Source organism: Mustela nivalis (genome assembly GCF_964662115.1).
Source record: "Mustela nivalis genome assembly, chromosome: 19".
Lineage (NCBI taxonomy): Eukaryota > Metazoa > Chordata > Mammalia > Carnivora > Mustelidae > Mustela > Mustela nivalis.
Genome location: NC_139038.1, coordinates 16,317,877 through 16,332,959, shown reverse-complemented (window position 1 = coordinate 16,332,959; position 15,083 = coordinate 16,317,877). Strand labels below are relative to the sequence as shown.

Genomic DNA, 15,083 nt, shown 5'->3' with positions numbered 1-15,083 from the left:
GAGGCGGGGCGGCAAGCGGAAGTGGGCGGGAGCTTTGCCCGCCCGGGAGGAAGGCGAAGTTTCTCCGGCACTGCGGGCGCGGGTGGCGGAGAAACATCTCGCCGGGGTTCTCTTTGGGTGCTCATGACAGGGGACGCCAGACAGCGGTACGGTATCTGCCGGGCCACTGCGAGCTTGGGGACAGGTCGCCAAGAGCTGGAGGGCGGGAGGAGAGAAGGGTCCTGGCAAGATGTGCAGTGCCCCAGCCCGCTTCCCTTCCACCAGATTTCTCTCGGTATCACGGAGTGACGAGATTCCGTCCATTTGCCTTGGGAAGTTTCTCAGGGGACCCCACGGAAAGTGTCGCTCAAGTATCGGGGCCAGAGCCGCAGGACGCCTTTTTTTTCCCTTGTGCTGCCGTCCTCTCTGCCCCGGAACCATTTGCGCAGCTCGTGCCGGAAGTGTGGCTGGCGGCGGCGCGACACTACCTACGGCTCGACCCTCCTGGGCGGGGTCAGAGTCGCGCTGCAGCTCCCTCTCCCGCAACCCCGGAAGTGTGTCTGTGGAGAGCCGCTGTCTCGGAGGCGGCGCAGGAAGTGCTCTCGAGGCAGAGGTTTCGAGGGGAACCTTTTGCGGCCAGGACACTTCCTGTTTCCTAGTAACAATAGGAAGTGTCCGCGGAGCTGGGGTAGACCCTGGCGCCGGCCAGCTGCGCCCTCTCCCTCTTCTCCTTTCCTTCTGTCCCTCGCTCCCCGCCTCCCGGGAGCCCTGGCGAAGGGCGCGTGCGTGGGAGCGCGAGGGCCCCCCACGGCCATCCCCCGGGGCGCGCGGCTGCAGTCAGGGGGAGGGTCCCAGTGCGCAGGCGCGCTCCCGTGCGCCGTCCCCAACGGACGCCCCCGCGGCGGGAACGACGGAGGCCGCGCGCGCGAGGTGGGGTCCCGGGGGGCGCCGGGCCGAGGACATGAGAGAGGCGAGCGGCCCCGACGGGCGGCTGACCCGGAGACGGGGCTCGAGCGACGGGGCTTTGTGAGGTGAGGAGTCGGGGAGCCGCGTCGGTGCGGGCTTTGGGTCCGGAGGCGCGAGCTGCGCGGGGGTCCCACGGGAGCGAGGCCCCCGGACGGCCCGAGGCCTGCTGCGGACAGAGCGGGCTTCGGGAAGCGGCGCGCCTGGAGCCTCCGGGGCCGACGGGTGTCCGCTCTGAGCTCACGGTGGGGCCGCCGTCGCCGGAGATGCCGGGGGACGAGCTGGAGGCCAGGCGAGCAGCGCGTGCGGATGCGCTGTGACGAGCACGTCGCGGGCTTCCCCGATCCGGGGGAGTCGCGAAGGACGCGGCCAAGAGAGCCTCTGACGAAGGAGACCTGGTGACGCTGAAAGGAACAGGGGCGGTGGGGGGACAAGCCAGGGCTTGGTGCTGACCCCAGCTCTCCGGTCCGCGCTGGAGCTGGAGAAAAGGGCTGCGGAGCGGTGCCTGTTCGCTCTGCTTAGCCGGGGGCCAAGGGCAGAGGCTTGGACTTCTCACCCCGGAGGGCCCAGAAGAGGTGCGGGTCTCCTATGCAGAGTGCCCAGGAGATAGGCTGGTTGGTCGGTTGGGGATCCTACAGCAGTGAAGGTTAGGAACGGGCGGTTTGCTTGGATTTGGCCGGATGGGCCGAGGTAGGCGGGTCTGTGGTCACAGATCCGTTGCGTCCCTCTAGACGCTCGTTTTCTTATCTAAATCTCTAGGGATGAGTTAGGCCTAGGGGAGCTTCCATCTTTGGGGAGCTTGCGGGAGGCCTTAAAGGACGGGTGCTTCCAGAGTAGACCTAACAGAAAGCAGGTCCCTGGGCATTAGTGCTTGGGGAGCACTTCCGTGAGCTCATGAGCTGGTTGCTTGTAGAGCCATGAGGCAGTGTGAACTCAGGCCTGCCTTCTGACCACTGCCCCCTCTTCCTAGGCCGTTGCCCTGCCACTAGAGGAGGATGCTGCTGCCACCTGCCTGCTTTTCCTGAACCTCCAGGGTTTGCCACGGGGCCTCATGGAGGACACGCCCACCTCACTCAGCTGCTCTGACTGTCAGCGCCACTTTCCTAGTCTCCCGGAACTGTCCCGGCACCGAGAGCTGCTCCATCCATCCACGCAGGACAGTGAGGAGGCAGACGGCATCCCTCGGCCCTACCGCTGTCAGCAGTGTGGGCGGGGCTACCGTCACCCAGGGAGCTTGGTCAACCACCGTCGGACCCACGAGACTGGCCTCTACCCCTGTACCACCTGTGGCAAGGACTTCACCAATCCCGTGGCCCTCAAGAGCCATATGAGGACTCATGCTCCTGAGGGCCGCCGTAGGCACAGGCCTCCCCGATCCAGGGAAGTCACTCCACACCTGCAGGGGGAACCAGTCTCCTCTGACTCTAGGGACCAGAGGCCCAGCCCTGGGGAAAGCTGGATGAGCCAGAAAAAACAGGCTGAAGAGACATCTGGCTGTGAGTCTGGGCCTGACCCCAGGGCAGCTCTGAGCACTTGGGAAGATCGACCCACCAGACAAAGAGAAGGCTGGCAAAGCCAGCCAGATTCCAAGGGGGGTGCAGAGAGCTGGGGGCCCACTACTGACTCTGCCAGAGCCACCCCGCTCCCCACCCCAGCGAGCAGTCTCCTTAGTAATTTGGAACAGTATTTAGCGGAATCAGTAGTGAACTTCACGGGGGGCCAGGAGCCCACTCAGTCACCTCCTGCGGAGGAGGAACGGCGGTACAAGTGTAGTCAATGTGGCAAGACTTACAAGCATGCTGGGAGCCTCACCAACCACCGCCAGAGCCACACCCTTGGCATCTACCCTTGTGCCGTCTGCTTCAAGGAGTTCTCTAACCTCATGGCTCTGAAGAACCACTCCCGACTCCATGCCCAATATCAGCCTTACCAGTGTCCCCACTGTCCCCGTGCCTTCCGGCTCCCCCGAGAGCTGCTGGACCACCAACAGACCCATGAGGGTGAAAGGCAGGAGCAGCTATGGGAAGAGAAAGGGATGCCCACCGCCAACGGGCACACAGATGAGAGCAGCCAGGACCAGCTCCCGACTGCTCAGATGCTGAACTGCTCCGGGGAGCTCAGCACCTCTGGGGAGCTGGAGGACGGTGGCCTAGAGGAGTACCGGCCTTTCCGCTGTGGGGACTGTGGCCGTACTTACCGCCATGCTGGGAGCCTCATCAACCATCGCAAGAGCCACCAGACAGGAGTCTACCCCTGCTCCATCTGTTCCAAACAGCTGTTCAACGCAGCTGCCCTCAAAAACCACGTGCGGGCTCATCACAGGCCCCGGCAAGGAGCTGGGGAGGATGGGCAGCCATCAGTGCCAGCAGCTCCCCTGCCCACGGCTGATACCAGCCACAAAGAGGAAGAGGTCCCCACCACCACCCTGGACCACCGGCCCTATAAGTGTGATGAGTGTGGTCGGGCTTACCGCCACCGGGGGAGCCTGGTGAACCACCGCCACAGTCATCGGACAGGAGAGTACCAGTGCTCACTCTGTCCCCGCAAGTACCCCAACCTTATGGCCCTGCGTAATCACGTGCGGGTACATTGCAAAGCTGCTCGCCGCAGTGCAGGCCCAGGGGCCGAGGGGCCCCCCAGCCACCTCAAGGTAGAGCTCCCTCGTGACCAGGTGGAAGCAGCAGAGGCAGCCCCACATACAGATCAGGGGCATGGGTGCAGACATGAAGAGGAGGCAGCTGATGTCCCACCAGCAACAACTAGGACAGCACCCCAGATCCGTAGCACGAGTGGGATGCTCTTTGAAGACCCTGAGAGCCTCGAACGTCACGGCCAGACCCACGGGGAAGGGGAAGACAGCAGGACAGAGACCAGGGTGTCCCCTCCTCGGGCATTTGCCTGCAAAGATTGTGGAAAGAGCTATCGCCACTCGGGCAGCCTTATCAACCACAGGCAGACCCACCAGACGGGGGACTTCAGCTGTGGGGCCTGCGCCAAGCACTTCCACACCATGGCCGCCATGAAGAACCATTTGCGACGCCACAGCGGGCGGTGGAGCAGGCAGCACCGGAGGCGGGCTAGCAGTGCTGGCAGCGGTGGAGAGGCCAGACTCCCGTTGGGCAGGACCTGGGCCCAAGAGTTGGTGGAAAGTGAGGGCCCGGACTGCCTGCAAGACCCTTCTGGGGGGGCCCCTAATGGAACCGAAGGCAGCTTGGGAAGTGATGGGGGCTGTTTGCAGGCTGAAGCCGAAAGGACCGAATGTGGGCTTGAGCAAGCGGAGGCCCATGTCCAGGGTGCGAAGGAGAGCAGGCAGACCGAGGCGGGGTTGGAAAGGAAGGAGGCCTGTTTGCCGGACAACTTGGAGATCGCGGGCGATGAGGAACGCGGTGGGCCTCGCGTCTGTGATGGTCTCACCAGGCTGGATGGAGACCCCACGGCAGCTCCTGGCCAGGCCAGCTCCCCTCCCCAGTCTCCCGAAGCTGGCCCTGGCTGGCAGGCTGAGGTCTCGCACACGTGTTCTGACTGTGGGCATTCTTTCCCTCATGCCTCTGGGCTGCTGAGCCACCGGCCCTGTCACCCGCCAGGCATCTATCAGTGCTCCCTCTGCCCGAAGGAGTTTGACTCTCTGCCTGCCCTGCGCAGCCACTTCCAGAACCACGGGCCTGGGGAGGCAGCCCCTGCACAGCCTTTCCTCTGCTGCCTCTGTGGCATGATCTTCCCGGGTCGGGCTGGCTACAGGCTTCACCGGCGCCAGGCTCACGACTCCTCTGGCCTGACGGAGGGCTCAGAGGAGGAGGGAGAAGAGGAAGGAGCCACAGGGGCAGCCTCTACCCAGAGCCCTCCGCTGCAGCTCTCGGAAGCAGAGCTGTTGAATCAGCTGCAGCGGGAGGTGGAGGCACTGGGCGGAGCCGGTTATGGGCACATCTGTGGCTGCTGTGGTCACACCTATGACGACCTAGGGAGCCTGGAGCGTCACCACCAAAGTCAGAGTTCTGGGAACGCCACAGATGAAGCTCCCAGCCACTTAGGAGAGCCCAGTGATGCCATGGGAAGGGCTGCAGGTGGTGACCGCGTCTTTGAGGGCGCAGGGACCCCTCTGTCTGGGGAGGGCGAGGACACAAAGTCTGGAGAGGGAGCCGGTGCTGTGGCTGTGGACAGCCTTTGCAGGCCCGGCGAGGACAGCGCGCCAGAGGCCCAGCCCCGCCCCTTCCGCTGCAACCAGTGCGGCAAGACCTATCGCCACGGGGGCAGCCTGGTGAACCACCGCAAGATCCACCAGACGGGTGACTTCACCTGTCCTGTCTGCTCCCGCCGCTACCCAAACCTGGCCGCCTACCGGAACCACCTGCGGAACCACCCGCGCTGCAAGGGCTCTGAGCCCCACGTGGGGCCCGTCCCGGAGGCGGGGGGCAGCGGCGAGGCTCAGGACGCGGCCGAAGAAGGGCTGGGTCCTGCAGATGGGGGCAGGTTCCAGGAAGAGAAAGCGGAGCCCGTGGAGGAGGAGTGGCGGGAGGCCACCGGGAGGCGGGAGGAGGAGGAGCCGAGGCTGGAGACGGCGGAGAAGAGCTGCCAGACCGAGGCCAGCCCCGAGCGGCCCTTCAGCTGCGAGGTGTGTGGCCGGTCGTACAAGCACGCCGGCAGCCTTATCAACCACCGCCAGAGCCACCAGACTGGCCACTTTGGCTGCCAGGCCTGCTCCAAAGGCTTCTCGAACCTCATGTCCCTGAAGAACCACCGGCGCATCCACGCCGACCCCCGGCGTTTCGGCTGCGGCGAGTGCGGCAAGGCCTTCCGGCTGCGGAAGCAGCTGGCCAGCCACCAGCGGGTCCATGCCGAGCGGGCCGGGGCCGGGGGCGCGCGGAAGCTGCGGCGGGAGGACCGGCCCTTCAGGTGCGGGCAGTGCGGGCGCAGCTACCGCCACGCGGGCAGCCTCCTGAACCACCGGCGCAGCCACGAGACGGGCCAGTACAGGTGCCCCACGTGCCCCAAGACCTACTCCAACAGCATGGCCCTGAAGGACCACCAGCGGCTGCACTCCGAGAGCCGGCGGCGGCGAGCGGGCTTGTCCCGGCGGGCAGCCGTGCGCTGTGCCCTGTGTGGCCGGGGCTTCCCTGGCCGGGGCTCTCTGGAGCAGCACCTGCGGGAGCACGAGGAGCCCCGAAGTCCGGCAGACACGGAGGGCCGTGAGGGGAACCTGGCCAGGGACCAGCGACCGGAGGCCAGAGCGGATGGTCCTGAATCCGTTCTCCGGCTGGAGGGTGGAGCCAGGAGGCTGGGGGAGCCGAGTCTGAGCCCCGTCCCCGCGGCGGAGCCGGGATTCCGGGACGTGGGCCGGGCCGAAGGGAGGCAAGGAGAGGGGGGACCCGTGAGTCATGGTGGAGATTGGGTTCCTCAGGGCCATGTGCTGACCAAGCCAGCAGATCAGTTGGAGGACACTGTCCCCAAGAGCCCTTGTTGTCACGGCAACACCCAGCCCAATGGACCCAGTCTGAGTCCTGTGGACAGCTGGCGCAGTGGAGACAGCGGACTTCAGGTCCAGCCAGAGAGTCCCCCCTCTGCCTGCACCCGTCGTGGCGAGACGTACTGCCCGTCGTCGGAAGGCCCTTTGAACCGCCCCAGCACCCCTGAGACGGACTGCCACCGTTGCCTGCCCTGCCCTGAGGAGTTCGCGAATCCTGTGGCCACTAAGAGCCACAGCCACAACCACGTAGCTGCCCAGACCTTTGCCTGCTCTGACTGTGACAAGGCCTTTCAGGCCCATCATGAACTAGCCAGTCACCTGCACACACATGCCAGTGGCCTCAGTCAGGTGCTACCGCAGATACAGGAGGCCACAGGTCCTGACGGTGGGACCATGGAGGATGAGGTAGATGCCCCTGGCCAAGGGGGAACCCGGACGTCCCCATCAGAAGCCCCCAGGGCCCCAGGAGAGGATGCTGGGAGTGCTAATGGGGGGCAAGGAGTAAAGTCCACTCTGGCCGAAGAGGAACGGCCCTTCCGCTGTGCCCAGTGTGGGCGGTCCTACCGCCATGCTGGGAGCCTGCTGAACCACCAAAAGGCCCACACCACTGGACTCTACCCCTGCTCCCTCTGCCCCAAACTTCTACCCAACCTGCTGTCCCTTAAGAACCACGGCAGGACCCACACAGACCCCAAGCGCCACCGCTGCAGCATCTGTGGCAAGGCCTTCCGGACAGCTGCCCGGCTGGAGGGTCACGGGCGGGTCCATGCGCCTCGGGAGGGGCCCTTCCCCTGCCCTCAGTGCCCCCGCCACTTCCGCCGCCGAATCAGCTTTCAGCAGCACCAGCAGCAGCACCAGGAAGAGTGGCCGGTGGCCGGCTCTGGTACGGGGGCCTGAATGGCTTGGGCAGAGGACAGAGGTGGGCACAGAGTCGGGGTGGGGGGCACGGAATGAGAGGAGAGGGTCATGGGGCTTCCAGGGGGTGTGAGGCGGGTGGGGGGAGCTTCGATAGGAGGAAAACTAGTTTGAGGATGCTGCCTTGTGAGGGCTGAGGTTGAGGTCAGCAGCATGGTGTGTGGGGTGGGGTGGGCACCTGGGCAGCTGCTGAGCCAAAGAGGAAGGGGCTTTTTATTTGGGGAAGGGAGCACCTATGACATCTCGCTACTTCCCGGATCTAGCCAGAAACGGAATGATTTCCAGAGAAAGAAATGGTCTAGGCGGTGCTCTTTCCTTGAGGCGGGGAGCAGGAGAGGGAGGAAGGGCGTGGGAGCCACCCCCAGACTAGACTGCTCTGTGGCTTCTGCGCGGACTTGGCCAGGGAAAGCAGGCCACCGGCTGGCCCCCAGCTCCCTGTCCCTCTTCCCTGCGTCTCGTGCCCCTCCTCTTGTCTTGGAATCGAGGCCTTCGGTCCTTTGCGAGTGGTACTGCCGCATGTCTCCTCTTCCCCTCACTGAACCCTTTCTTCTCTCTGCTGTGATCTCCTCTTCAGGAGCCGACCAAACCACTCTACCCGCAGCGCACCTTTAACTGGAGGACTGAGTCACAGATAATTGTTTCTTTGAAGCCAGGCCCAGCCGTAGTAACCGCAGTCATTAGCCCCTATCTCGCGTCCTCTATCAGGGGAATCTCCATGGAAAGTCACCCCACCCAGCCCGGCTGGAGGATGAACCTGCCGGGGAGTGGGGCAGCCTGTTTCTGAGCCCTGGGCTCACGCCTTCAGCCTCCCCCTCGAGGTCTCTAGGCCTTCTCCCAGGACCCATTCCATTAAGTGGCTACCGAGGGTGGGTGTCCCTAAGATGGCAGGTCTTTGACCAGAGATTGTCAGGGAAGGAGGGCATGGTGGCCGAGAGTCCCCTGAGAGCCGACGAGATCGCTTTCAGGATAAAAGAGGTCTTGTGACCTCAAGGGAATGAGCGAGAAGCCAGTTAATCAGGCCTGGAAAAATAATTGGGAGTTTCTCATGCAGGCTTCTAGGGCCGCGGTGGGAGTGGGGGGGGGGCAGCCGGATGGCCTGCAGGGCTTGGGAACAGGGTGCAAGCTGTGTGCTGTTCGCTGCCCTCAGTGACCTCCTCTCTTTGTCCCCAGGAGCCCCAAAGGCACCAGCGGCGGGGAGAGGGGACATGGCATTGCCCCCTCCTCCCACCGGCACGACCTCACTTCTGGATCCGTCACCCCAGTGGCCTGCAGACCTCAGCTTCTCCCTCTAAACTCCAAGTCTCCAAAGATCAGAATACGGGCGTGGGGCGGGCGGGCTGCAGGGAAAGGCCGGATCTCCGGGTTTTGCTCAGGAGTAGTTAGGCGTCCCGTCTCTCATTTCCTTCTCCCGCTGTGCAGAGGACCCGGATCTGGCTTCTTGCCCAAGGAGGGGGTACGGTTTTCCTCACGTCCCTGTCCTTGGAGACCCTCCTTTTCCCAGCCTTGGTCACTATGCTCTTCCCTATGACGAGCCCTGCAAGAAATCCGGTGCCAGGCTCTGCCAGAAATGGGGGCCACCGTTACCAGCCAGATTCCAACGCCAGGGAGAGGCAGAATCAGAGAGCCACAGGCGGGAATGTTGCCTGTGGAAGGGGAGCCTTTACTACAATTTGTAACTTATTTTCTAAAGTCTATTTTGTAACAATTTATTTAAGTTTAGAAAAAAAAAAAGGAAAATTGCCCCACCCCCCAAAAAACCTCGAATTTTCAAAGTAAGTGACTGGTGTGATCCTATCTGGGTCTGCAGAATAGGGAAGGCTGGGGACGCCTGCGCGGGACAGCAGGGCTGAGTGTGGGGGGGGCATCCTGCAGGCGACATCTCCCTGTCCTGCAGGGGTTGGGAGTGAGGGCAGCCGCCGGTCCAGGAGGGCTCCAGCGCTGAGCTCACGGGACCGGTGGGCCTGCCCCGGTGCCTGGAATCCTGTGCAGGCAGGGACTCCAGGAGAGGGACATGGGTGGTGACTCAGAAATTGTCTGACTGTGTCTGCAGCAGCATCCCAGAGCCACCTGTCAACAGCCGGCTGGTTTGCCTGTCAGAGGAAGGAGAGCAGGGTGGACCTCATCCTCGATCCTCTCCCTCCCTCCCTGGAAGGTACTATTTAAGCCCCAGGACAGATAAGAAAATGCAGGTTTGAAGAAGTTGGGAGGCCTGCTCCCAGGCACAGTGATGAAGAACCAGTGTTATGCCCATGGCCCCGCCCAGGGCAGCTCGAGGTGGGCCAGAACTGATACTTCCCCGGTGGAGAGAGCCCGCATCTAGAGAGAGAAGTGTCAGCCCAGAGGCCCTAGGGCCACATACTTGTGTTGGCCGAGCAGCTTCCAGTCTCGGCCTCGGGCTCCGGCTCCTCCGCAAAGTAGACCTGCCAGTCCAAACTGCTGACCCAGTTCTCATAGGCGGGAAGCGCCACAAACACTGCAGGGCTCGCGGGGCCCTGGCACGCATCTCCAAAGCTGTGTAGCCCAGCCAGGAACCATGTGCCCCTCACCTCGTGCACCAGTGGTGCCCCAGACAGGCCCTGTCAGGGGTCAGGTGACAGTGGGTGACTCTCTCTTCTCCCTAGGCAACTGTGGGGGCTGAGGCTCTGGCCGTTTGGGAGCTAGTCCCACAGAAAGACCCAATTTCGAGGGAGAGGCAAGTCTATCCTGGCTAAGGTTCGTTCATGAATTAGAGTAAAGCTGTCAGCCCTCTGGGGGGTAAGGTCTGGGGGACCGGGGCTTACCTCACAGCGGGGCGGCTCACCCACGACACTGGAACACACCATGCCTGGCAGAACGGGGGCACTGTCGCTCCTGAGAGTCGTGCGCAGCCGGCTGCAGGCCCTGGGTCCCAAGAGGGTCACAGGCACTGTCTGAGGGGAGCTGGTGCCTGTAGGGCAGGGGACAAGACCCAGCTGCCCAGCAGCCTCTAGGCTGGATGGATGGCTGCTGGCGGGCCTGTGCTACGTACCTGCTTCCGGGCGGGGCAGCCCCAGGACCCATCCGCGCTCCCCATCAGGCAGGTGGTGGTCGGAATAGGGCAGGCAGAGCGGCCGAAGGCTGGGGCCCAGTGTCACGGGTTGGGCCAGCAACAGGAGGGCTACATCGTAGCCCCCCTCTGGGTGGGTGTAGGCCCCATGCAGGGTGAGCTGCTTCAGGCCCCGCTCCTCCAGTCCGGACCCCAGCCCGATGCTCCATTCTCCTGGGGTCTGGCGCCTGAGCAGAGGCAGCATTGACAGCCACGGGTGGCAGGGCTGCCGGCAAGGGCAAAGGGCACGAAAGCAAGAGACCGGGCTCACCCGATGAAGCAGTGGGCGGCCGTCAGCACGACCTCCTCCGACACCAGGGCTCCTCCACAGGCCAGCTTCCCCTGGTGCATCAGCCTGGCGTCCCAGGGCCATGGGGAGGGGGCTCCTGCCTGGGGGCCGCCTCTCCTCAAGGATCCACAGGCTGGAACAGATGGGATGACCTCACCGGCTTCTTGCTAAGTGCGCACTGCATGTCTGGCCCTGCGCAAAGCACTTCCCTCTAACCTCAGATCCTCGCGATATGCTTTTAAGCTGGATGTTGTTACCCTCATTACCAAAGTAACCAAGTCCCAGCGAGGTTAAGTGACTTTTGAACTCAGTAACCACAGGCAGGGAGCCAACTTGAGACTCAAAAGCCAGGGCCCAAGCTTTTAAACCCTGATGGTCTAGGGGGAGCGGCCAAGCTCATCACACTCCACGCCACCTGTCTGCACCCCCAGGGCTTGGACTGGCCCCAGAATTGCCGGCTCACTAGTACTTCTCTCACCATCAAGACACAGCTTCCGCCCTAGGAACTCTTTTGCATGTTAGTCAGCCTGGCGTCCCAGGGTCATGGTAAATTTTGAGTGGGAGCCCTGCCCTGTCCCATCTTCCTGGGTCCCTGCTTAGAAACTTGGAGCTTACCCGCACCACCTTATGTTAGACGTCAGGTCCCTCTTCTTACCTAAGCTCCAAATGCCCGGAGTTCTTAGGTATCTATGCCTCTCAGCCCTCAGTAGGGCTGTTCCTCTCTTAAGGGCTGAAAGGGCTCTTAAAAGCCGCCTAATTCGCCCCTGGCAGTGTGTGAATGCCTTGTCCCAGTTCTCTGTTCTGAGCTGACACTGGCTCACGATGCTTCTATCTGCTCCCCAGAGGCCCTTAGCCAGGCCCGGTTGTCCCCACCTGTCCCACTCCCGACGCCCCTCGCTCATACCTACACAGCTGTCCTCGTCGCTCATCTCCGGGGTCCCCGGGTTCTGGGACAGGAAGGCCGCCCCCTGAGCTCGAGCGCGCAGCCAGGAGCTGTGAGCAGCCGTGCTGGTCAGCAGCACAGGGGTGTCTTCTTGGGCACAGCTTGATGCAAAGCTGATGATCCCAGCCTGAACCCAGTGTCCATCAGGCTCACGGCACAGCACGGGGCCCCCAGAATCTCCCTGGAGCCAGGCAAGGGAGTCAAGGGTGGACACTTGAGCCCCAGCCACAGGCAGACCCCCTCTAACAGTGGCACGTCCACCTGTCCTTAGGAACGGAGTACCGAGCCCGGGGCTAGGCCCCTTCCCCTTCTGTTCCCCTCCCTCATCTCCCCCATCAGACCTGACAGGGACCCTGCACCCCAGGCTGGGCACCCCCACACAGCATCCCAGGTCGAGCTGGGCTGGCCAGCAGCCGCTGGTGCAGCCGGTTGTAGAGACAGTTACAGGTAGGGCGGCTGATTAGACGCAGGCGCAGATTCCGCAGAGTCCTGGGAGCTGCCAGAAGAAAGGGGCTTGGTGGGGAGCAAGGGAGGTGGCGCAGAGGGACGGTCGGCAGCTGAGGCTGTGTGACCCTGGGGGGCAAGCACAGTGCCCCTCCGGGCTTCAGGCCGGGCCGGCACTTACCACCATTAGTGTCCTGATCCCAGCCTGTGGCCCAGCAGGAGGTCCCGAAAGGGAATCGATGGGTGGGCTGGGGCAGGCAGAGGGGTGTGCGGGCCGTGGGCCGGGCGAGCCGCAGCAGGGCCAAGTCCGAGCCCTGGCTGTAGTGGTTATAGGCCCTTGGCAGCTGCAGAGCTGTCACCCCCACCGCCTCGGCCCCTGGGCTCAGCCCCTCACGTTGCAGAGAACCCAGGACAACGGACCAGGAGTTCAGTTCTGTCATTGCTGCCCTGGAAGGGGAGGGATAAAGCTGGGGCACTGAACCCAAGAGGGGACAGTGACACCATGAGAGACAGCACGGGTAGGGGAAGGACGGACAGAAGTCAGCCCGGAGCCTTAAGCCGGGTCCTCCCCTTGCCCACCCTCCATTTGCTTGCTTCTAAGCCTTCCAGCACGAAAGGTGCAGATTAACCTGATAATGTGTGCCTAGCACATGGCCTGCTCTCAGGACATGGCACCGTGTTACTCTAGGGGCACAGCGTGGGTCAGTTTTATGGAGTTTGGGGACATAGCACCCACGCCCCCCCAAAGGCCAGAAACTCTGCTTGACCCCAGCCAGGACTCACTTTTCAAAGCAGTGCGCAGCAGTGAGGACCCAGGTATCTGCCACCAGGGTCCCGCTGCAGAGGTGGACCCCCTGCCGCCTCACACTCGCTTGCCATGGCCACTCGCCAGGTACTGTGATGCCCTCCTGAGGCTCAGGGGGGCCAGGGCCACGCTGCCCACAAACTGTAAAGGGGAAGGGCGTAGGTCAGACTGACAGAAGGCCCCTGTCCTGCCCTCCCCACAGGCCTGAGTCCATGTCCCCAGAGCTTACCGGGCCGAGCTGCTTGAAGACCTGCGAAAAGAGACAGGGGTGAGACTTGAGGGAACCTTACCTGCCCGGCCCAGCCTTGGTGGAAGACAGACGTTTTGGGGGACTGGCCCTGGATCCTTGCCTATGACTGTGTAGCTACCTCCCCAGCCTCTCCCAGAATGAAAATATATGAGGTCAGGAAACAGCTTTTATTGGAACCTATTCAGAGCTCACACTCGGTAATTAATTCTCCTCCTTCAGCTGTGCTCAGCACTCCTAAGCCCGTGAAGGAGGAACAGGGTTCAGCCTCCTCCAGGCTTCAGAACCCCCAACTCCAGCCCCCGCCACTGAGTCACGGAGGCGGCCTGCGTATGTGGAGAGCATTAGCTTAATTGTGCCCTCAGCCGTGATGCCTAAGAGGAAGGATTAGAGGCAGACATCATGTCCAAGTTGGGGAGGGCACCAGGAGATGGAGAAGACTCACCCCACCCCTGTTCTGACGACTCAGAGTCCCCCCCACCTTTCCAGAATCCGCCAGAAACTCTACCAAAGGATCCCCCGCCCTGCCTCTTTCCCATCACAGGCACATCGGTATCTGGGCCGGGAGAGGCCAGGAGGGATGGGACAGACAGATGAGGGCACAGAGCCCGAGGGCTCCCAGAGCCTGCTGAAGGTCGTTCTGGAAGCAGAGAAGGAGAGAGGCAGAGAGGGGCACAGGGTACACGCACAGGCTCAGCGACAGCAGACACAGACCGTCATCTGGCCGGGGAAAATCCCACCTGTTCTGACAGAGGCGGCTGCTCCGCAGGCAGACGCGGTCACACCAGCACCGGCCGACTGTCGCCCCACGGGCTCTCACCCTCACGCCCCCCCCCCCCCCCCCCGAGCTGCAAGCCTGCTGGGACAGCGGGGGGGGGGGGGCCGCCACACCACTCCCCTGCCCGCTCACCCGCGGTGGCTCACCCTCCACGAGGACCACCGCCGCCAGGATGAGCAGTGCTGGCCCCCAGCTCTGCTGCATGCTGCTCCAGGGCACTCTGCCGCCTCTGCTCGGGTTTTCGGAGGCCACCTGGGTCTCCCTAGCTCCACCTCTGCTCCGCCCCCGGCTGGCTACGAGTCAGGCGTCCTTGCTTTTCCTCCGGCTGGAAGGGAGCCGCAGCTCCTAGCTCTGAGGCTGTGACTATGTTACCCTGGGCTCTCCACCACCCCTCCGTGGGGCTCCACCATGGCCAGACTGCATGGGTTCAAGTCCTCATTCCCCGTTATTGCCTAAGTGACCTTGGACAAGTAGCCTGTCTGTGGACTCAGAATTGCTGAAAGTGAAAATGCTTGGGCCAGAGTCTGACACGGAGAAGACTTGCTCCCAGCGTGGAGGCTGTCCTCTGGGAATGGGGAACTGGGAACTGGGAGGGGCACTGGGCAGAGCCCCCGAGGTCGGGATGTTTCGGCTCCCTAGCTCTCCCCAGGCCCACGAGCAGATGGTCTCCCGTACCTTCTCCCACCTTGCTTCAGAGGCCGCGTGTGCAGGCCCAGGACTCTCTTTCACTCGCTGCAGCGAGGTGGACCTCTCTGCCACCTTCCCAGGGACCAGGGTTACAGAGGCGCCCACCCTTCTGGCAGGTGATGGAAGACTCAGTTGGGAAGGAGGAACACTCAGGGGGCACCCGTTTTCTCCTCCCCACTTCTAACTCAGGCCAGCCCAAACTACTCAGGAAGCCTGACCCCCAACACAGGCAGCTGTGGTAAGGGCAGACATGAGCCACACGGCCCCAGTGGATCTGAATCCCCAGGGGCCCTTAACCTCCTCCCTGGCGCCAGCTGTGTGGTCTTAGGTAAATTACTTACCCTCTCTGTATCACAGTTTCCTCATCAAGATAGGGTAAGAACATCTACCTCGTACAATTGGATATGTAAGGGTTAGAGGAGTTAACATATGTTCTTTTTAAAAAAAGATTTTTATTTATTTACTTCATAGACAGAGATCACAAGTAGAAAGGCAGGCAGAGAGAAAG

General features: G+C 62.8%; 2 protein-coding genes across 7 annotated transcripts; one reads left to right on the top strand and one right to left on the bottom strand.

Annotated features, from left to right (window-relative positions):
* Positions 1–54: 54 nt before the first annotated feature.
* Positions 55–9,094, top strand: ZNF646 (zinc finger protein 646). 4 transcript variants are annotated; one of them, XM_082714268.1, is made up of 3 exons: positions 55–146; positions 1,913–7,286; positions 8,489–9,094. In XM_082714268.1, the coding sequence occupies exons 2-3, from the start codon at positions 1,994–1,996 to the stop codon at positions 8,608–8,610; spliced, it is 5,415 nt and encodes a 1,804-aa protein (XP_082570394.1). In that variant the 5' UTR covers positions 55–146; positions 1,913–1,993; the 3' UTR covers positions 8,611–9,094. The 4 variants fall into 4 exon arrangements, with proteins under 4 accessions (XP_082570394.1, XP_082570396.1, XP_082570393.1 ...); XM_082714270.1 differs by having other exon boundaries at positions 1,913–7,339; XM_082714267.1 differs by lacking the exon at positions 55–146 and adding an exon at positions 871–1,010.
* Positions 8,486–14,954, bottom strand: PRSS53 (serine protease 53). Of its 3 annotated transcripts, XM_082714355.1 has the most exons (11): positions 14,035–14,876; positions 13,093–13,113; positions 12,842–13,004; positions 12,240–12,505; positions 11,956–12,110; positions 11,576–11,795; positions 10,654–10,804; positions 10,326–10,570; positions 10,099–10,244; positions 9,678–9,894; positions 8,486–9,408 (listed from the first exon to the last, which is right to left on the bottom strand). In XM_082714355.1, exons 1-11 carry the CDS (start codon positions 14,090–14,092, stop codon positions 9,389–9,391), a joined length of 1,662 nt encoding a protein of 553 aa, XP_082570481.1. In that variant the 5' UTR covers positions 14,093–14,876; the 3' UTR covers positions 8,486–9,388. The 3 variants fall into 3 exon arrangements, with proteins under 3 accessions (XP_082570481.1, XP_082570479.1, XP_082570480.1); XM_082714353.1 differs by having other exon boundaries at positions 11,956–12,505; positions 14,035–14,954; XM_082714354.1 differs by lacking the exon at positions 13,093–13,113 and having other exon boundaries at positions 11,956–12,505; positions 14,035–14,954.
* Positions 14,955–15,083: the final 129 nt, after the last annotated feature.

Coding starts and splice junctions, on each gene's coding strand:
- PRSS53 (XM_082714353.1), bottom strand. CDS start 14,092: ATGCAGCAGAGCTGGGGGCCAGCACTGCTCATCCTGGCGGCGGTGGTC. Junction 13,114..14,034: donor GGCGGTGGTCCTCGTGGAGG/GTGAGCCACCGC, acceptor CTCTTTTCGCAG/GTCTTCAAGCAGCTCGGCCC. Junction 11,796..11,955: donor GGGTGCAGGGTCCCTGTCAG/GTCTGATGGGGG, acceptor GCCTGGCTCCAG/GGAGATTCTGGGGGCCCCGT.
- ZNF646 (XM_082714268.1), top strand. CDS start 1,994: ATGGAGGACACGCCCACCTCACTCAGCTGCTCTGACTGTCAGCGCCAC. Junction 7,287..8,488: donor GTGGCCGGTGGCCGGCTCTG/GTACGGGGGCCT, acceptor CTTTGTCCCCAG/GAGCCCCAAAGGCACCAGCG.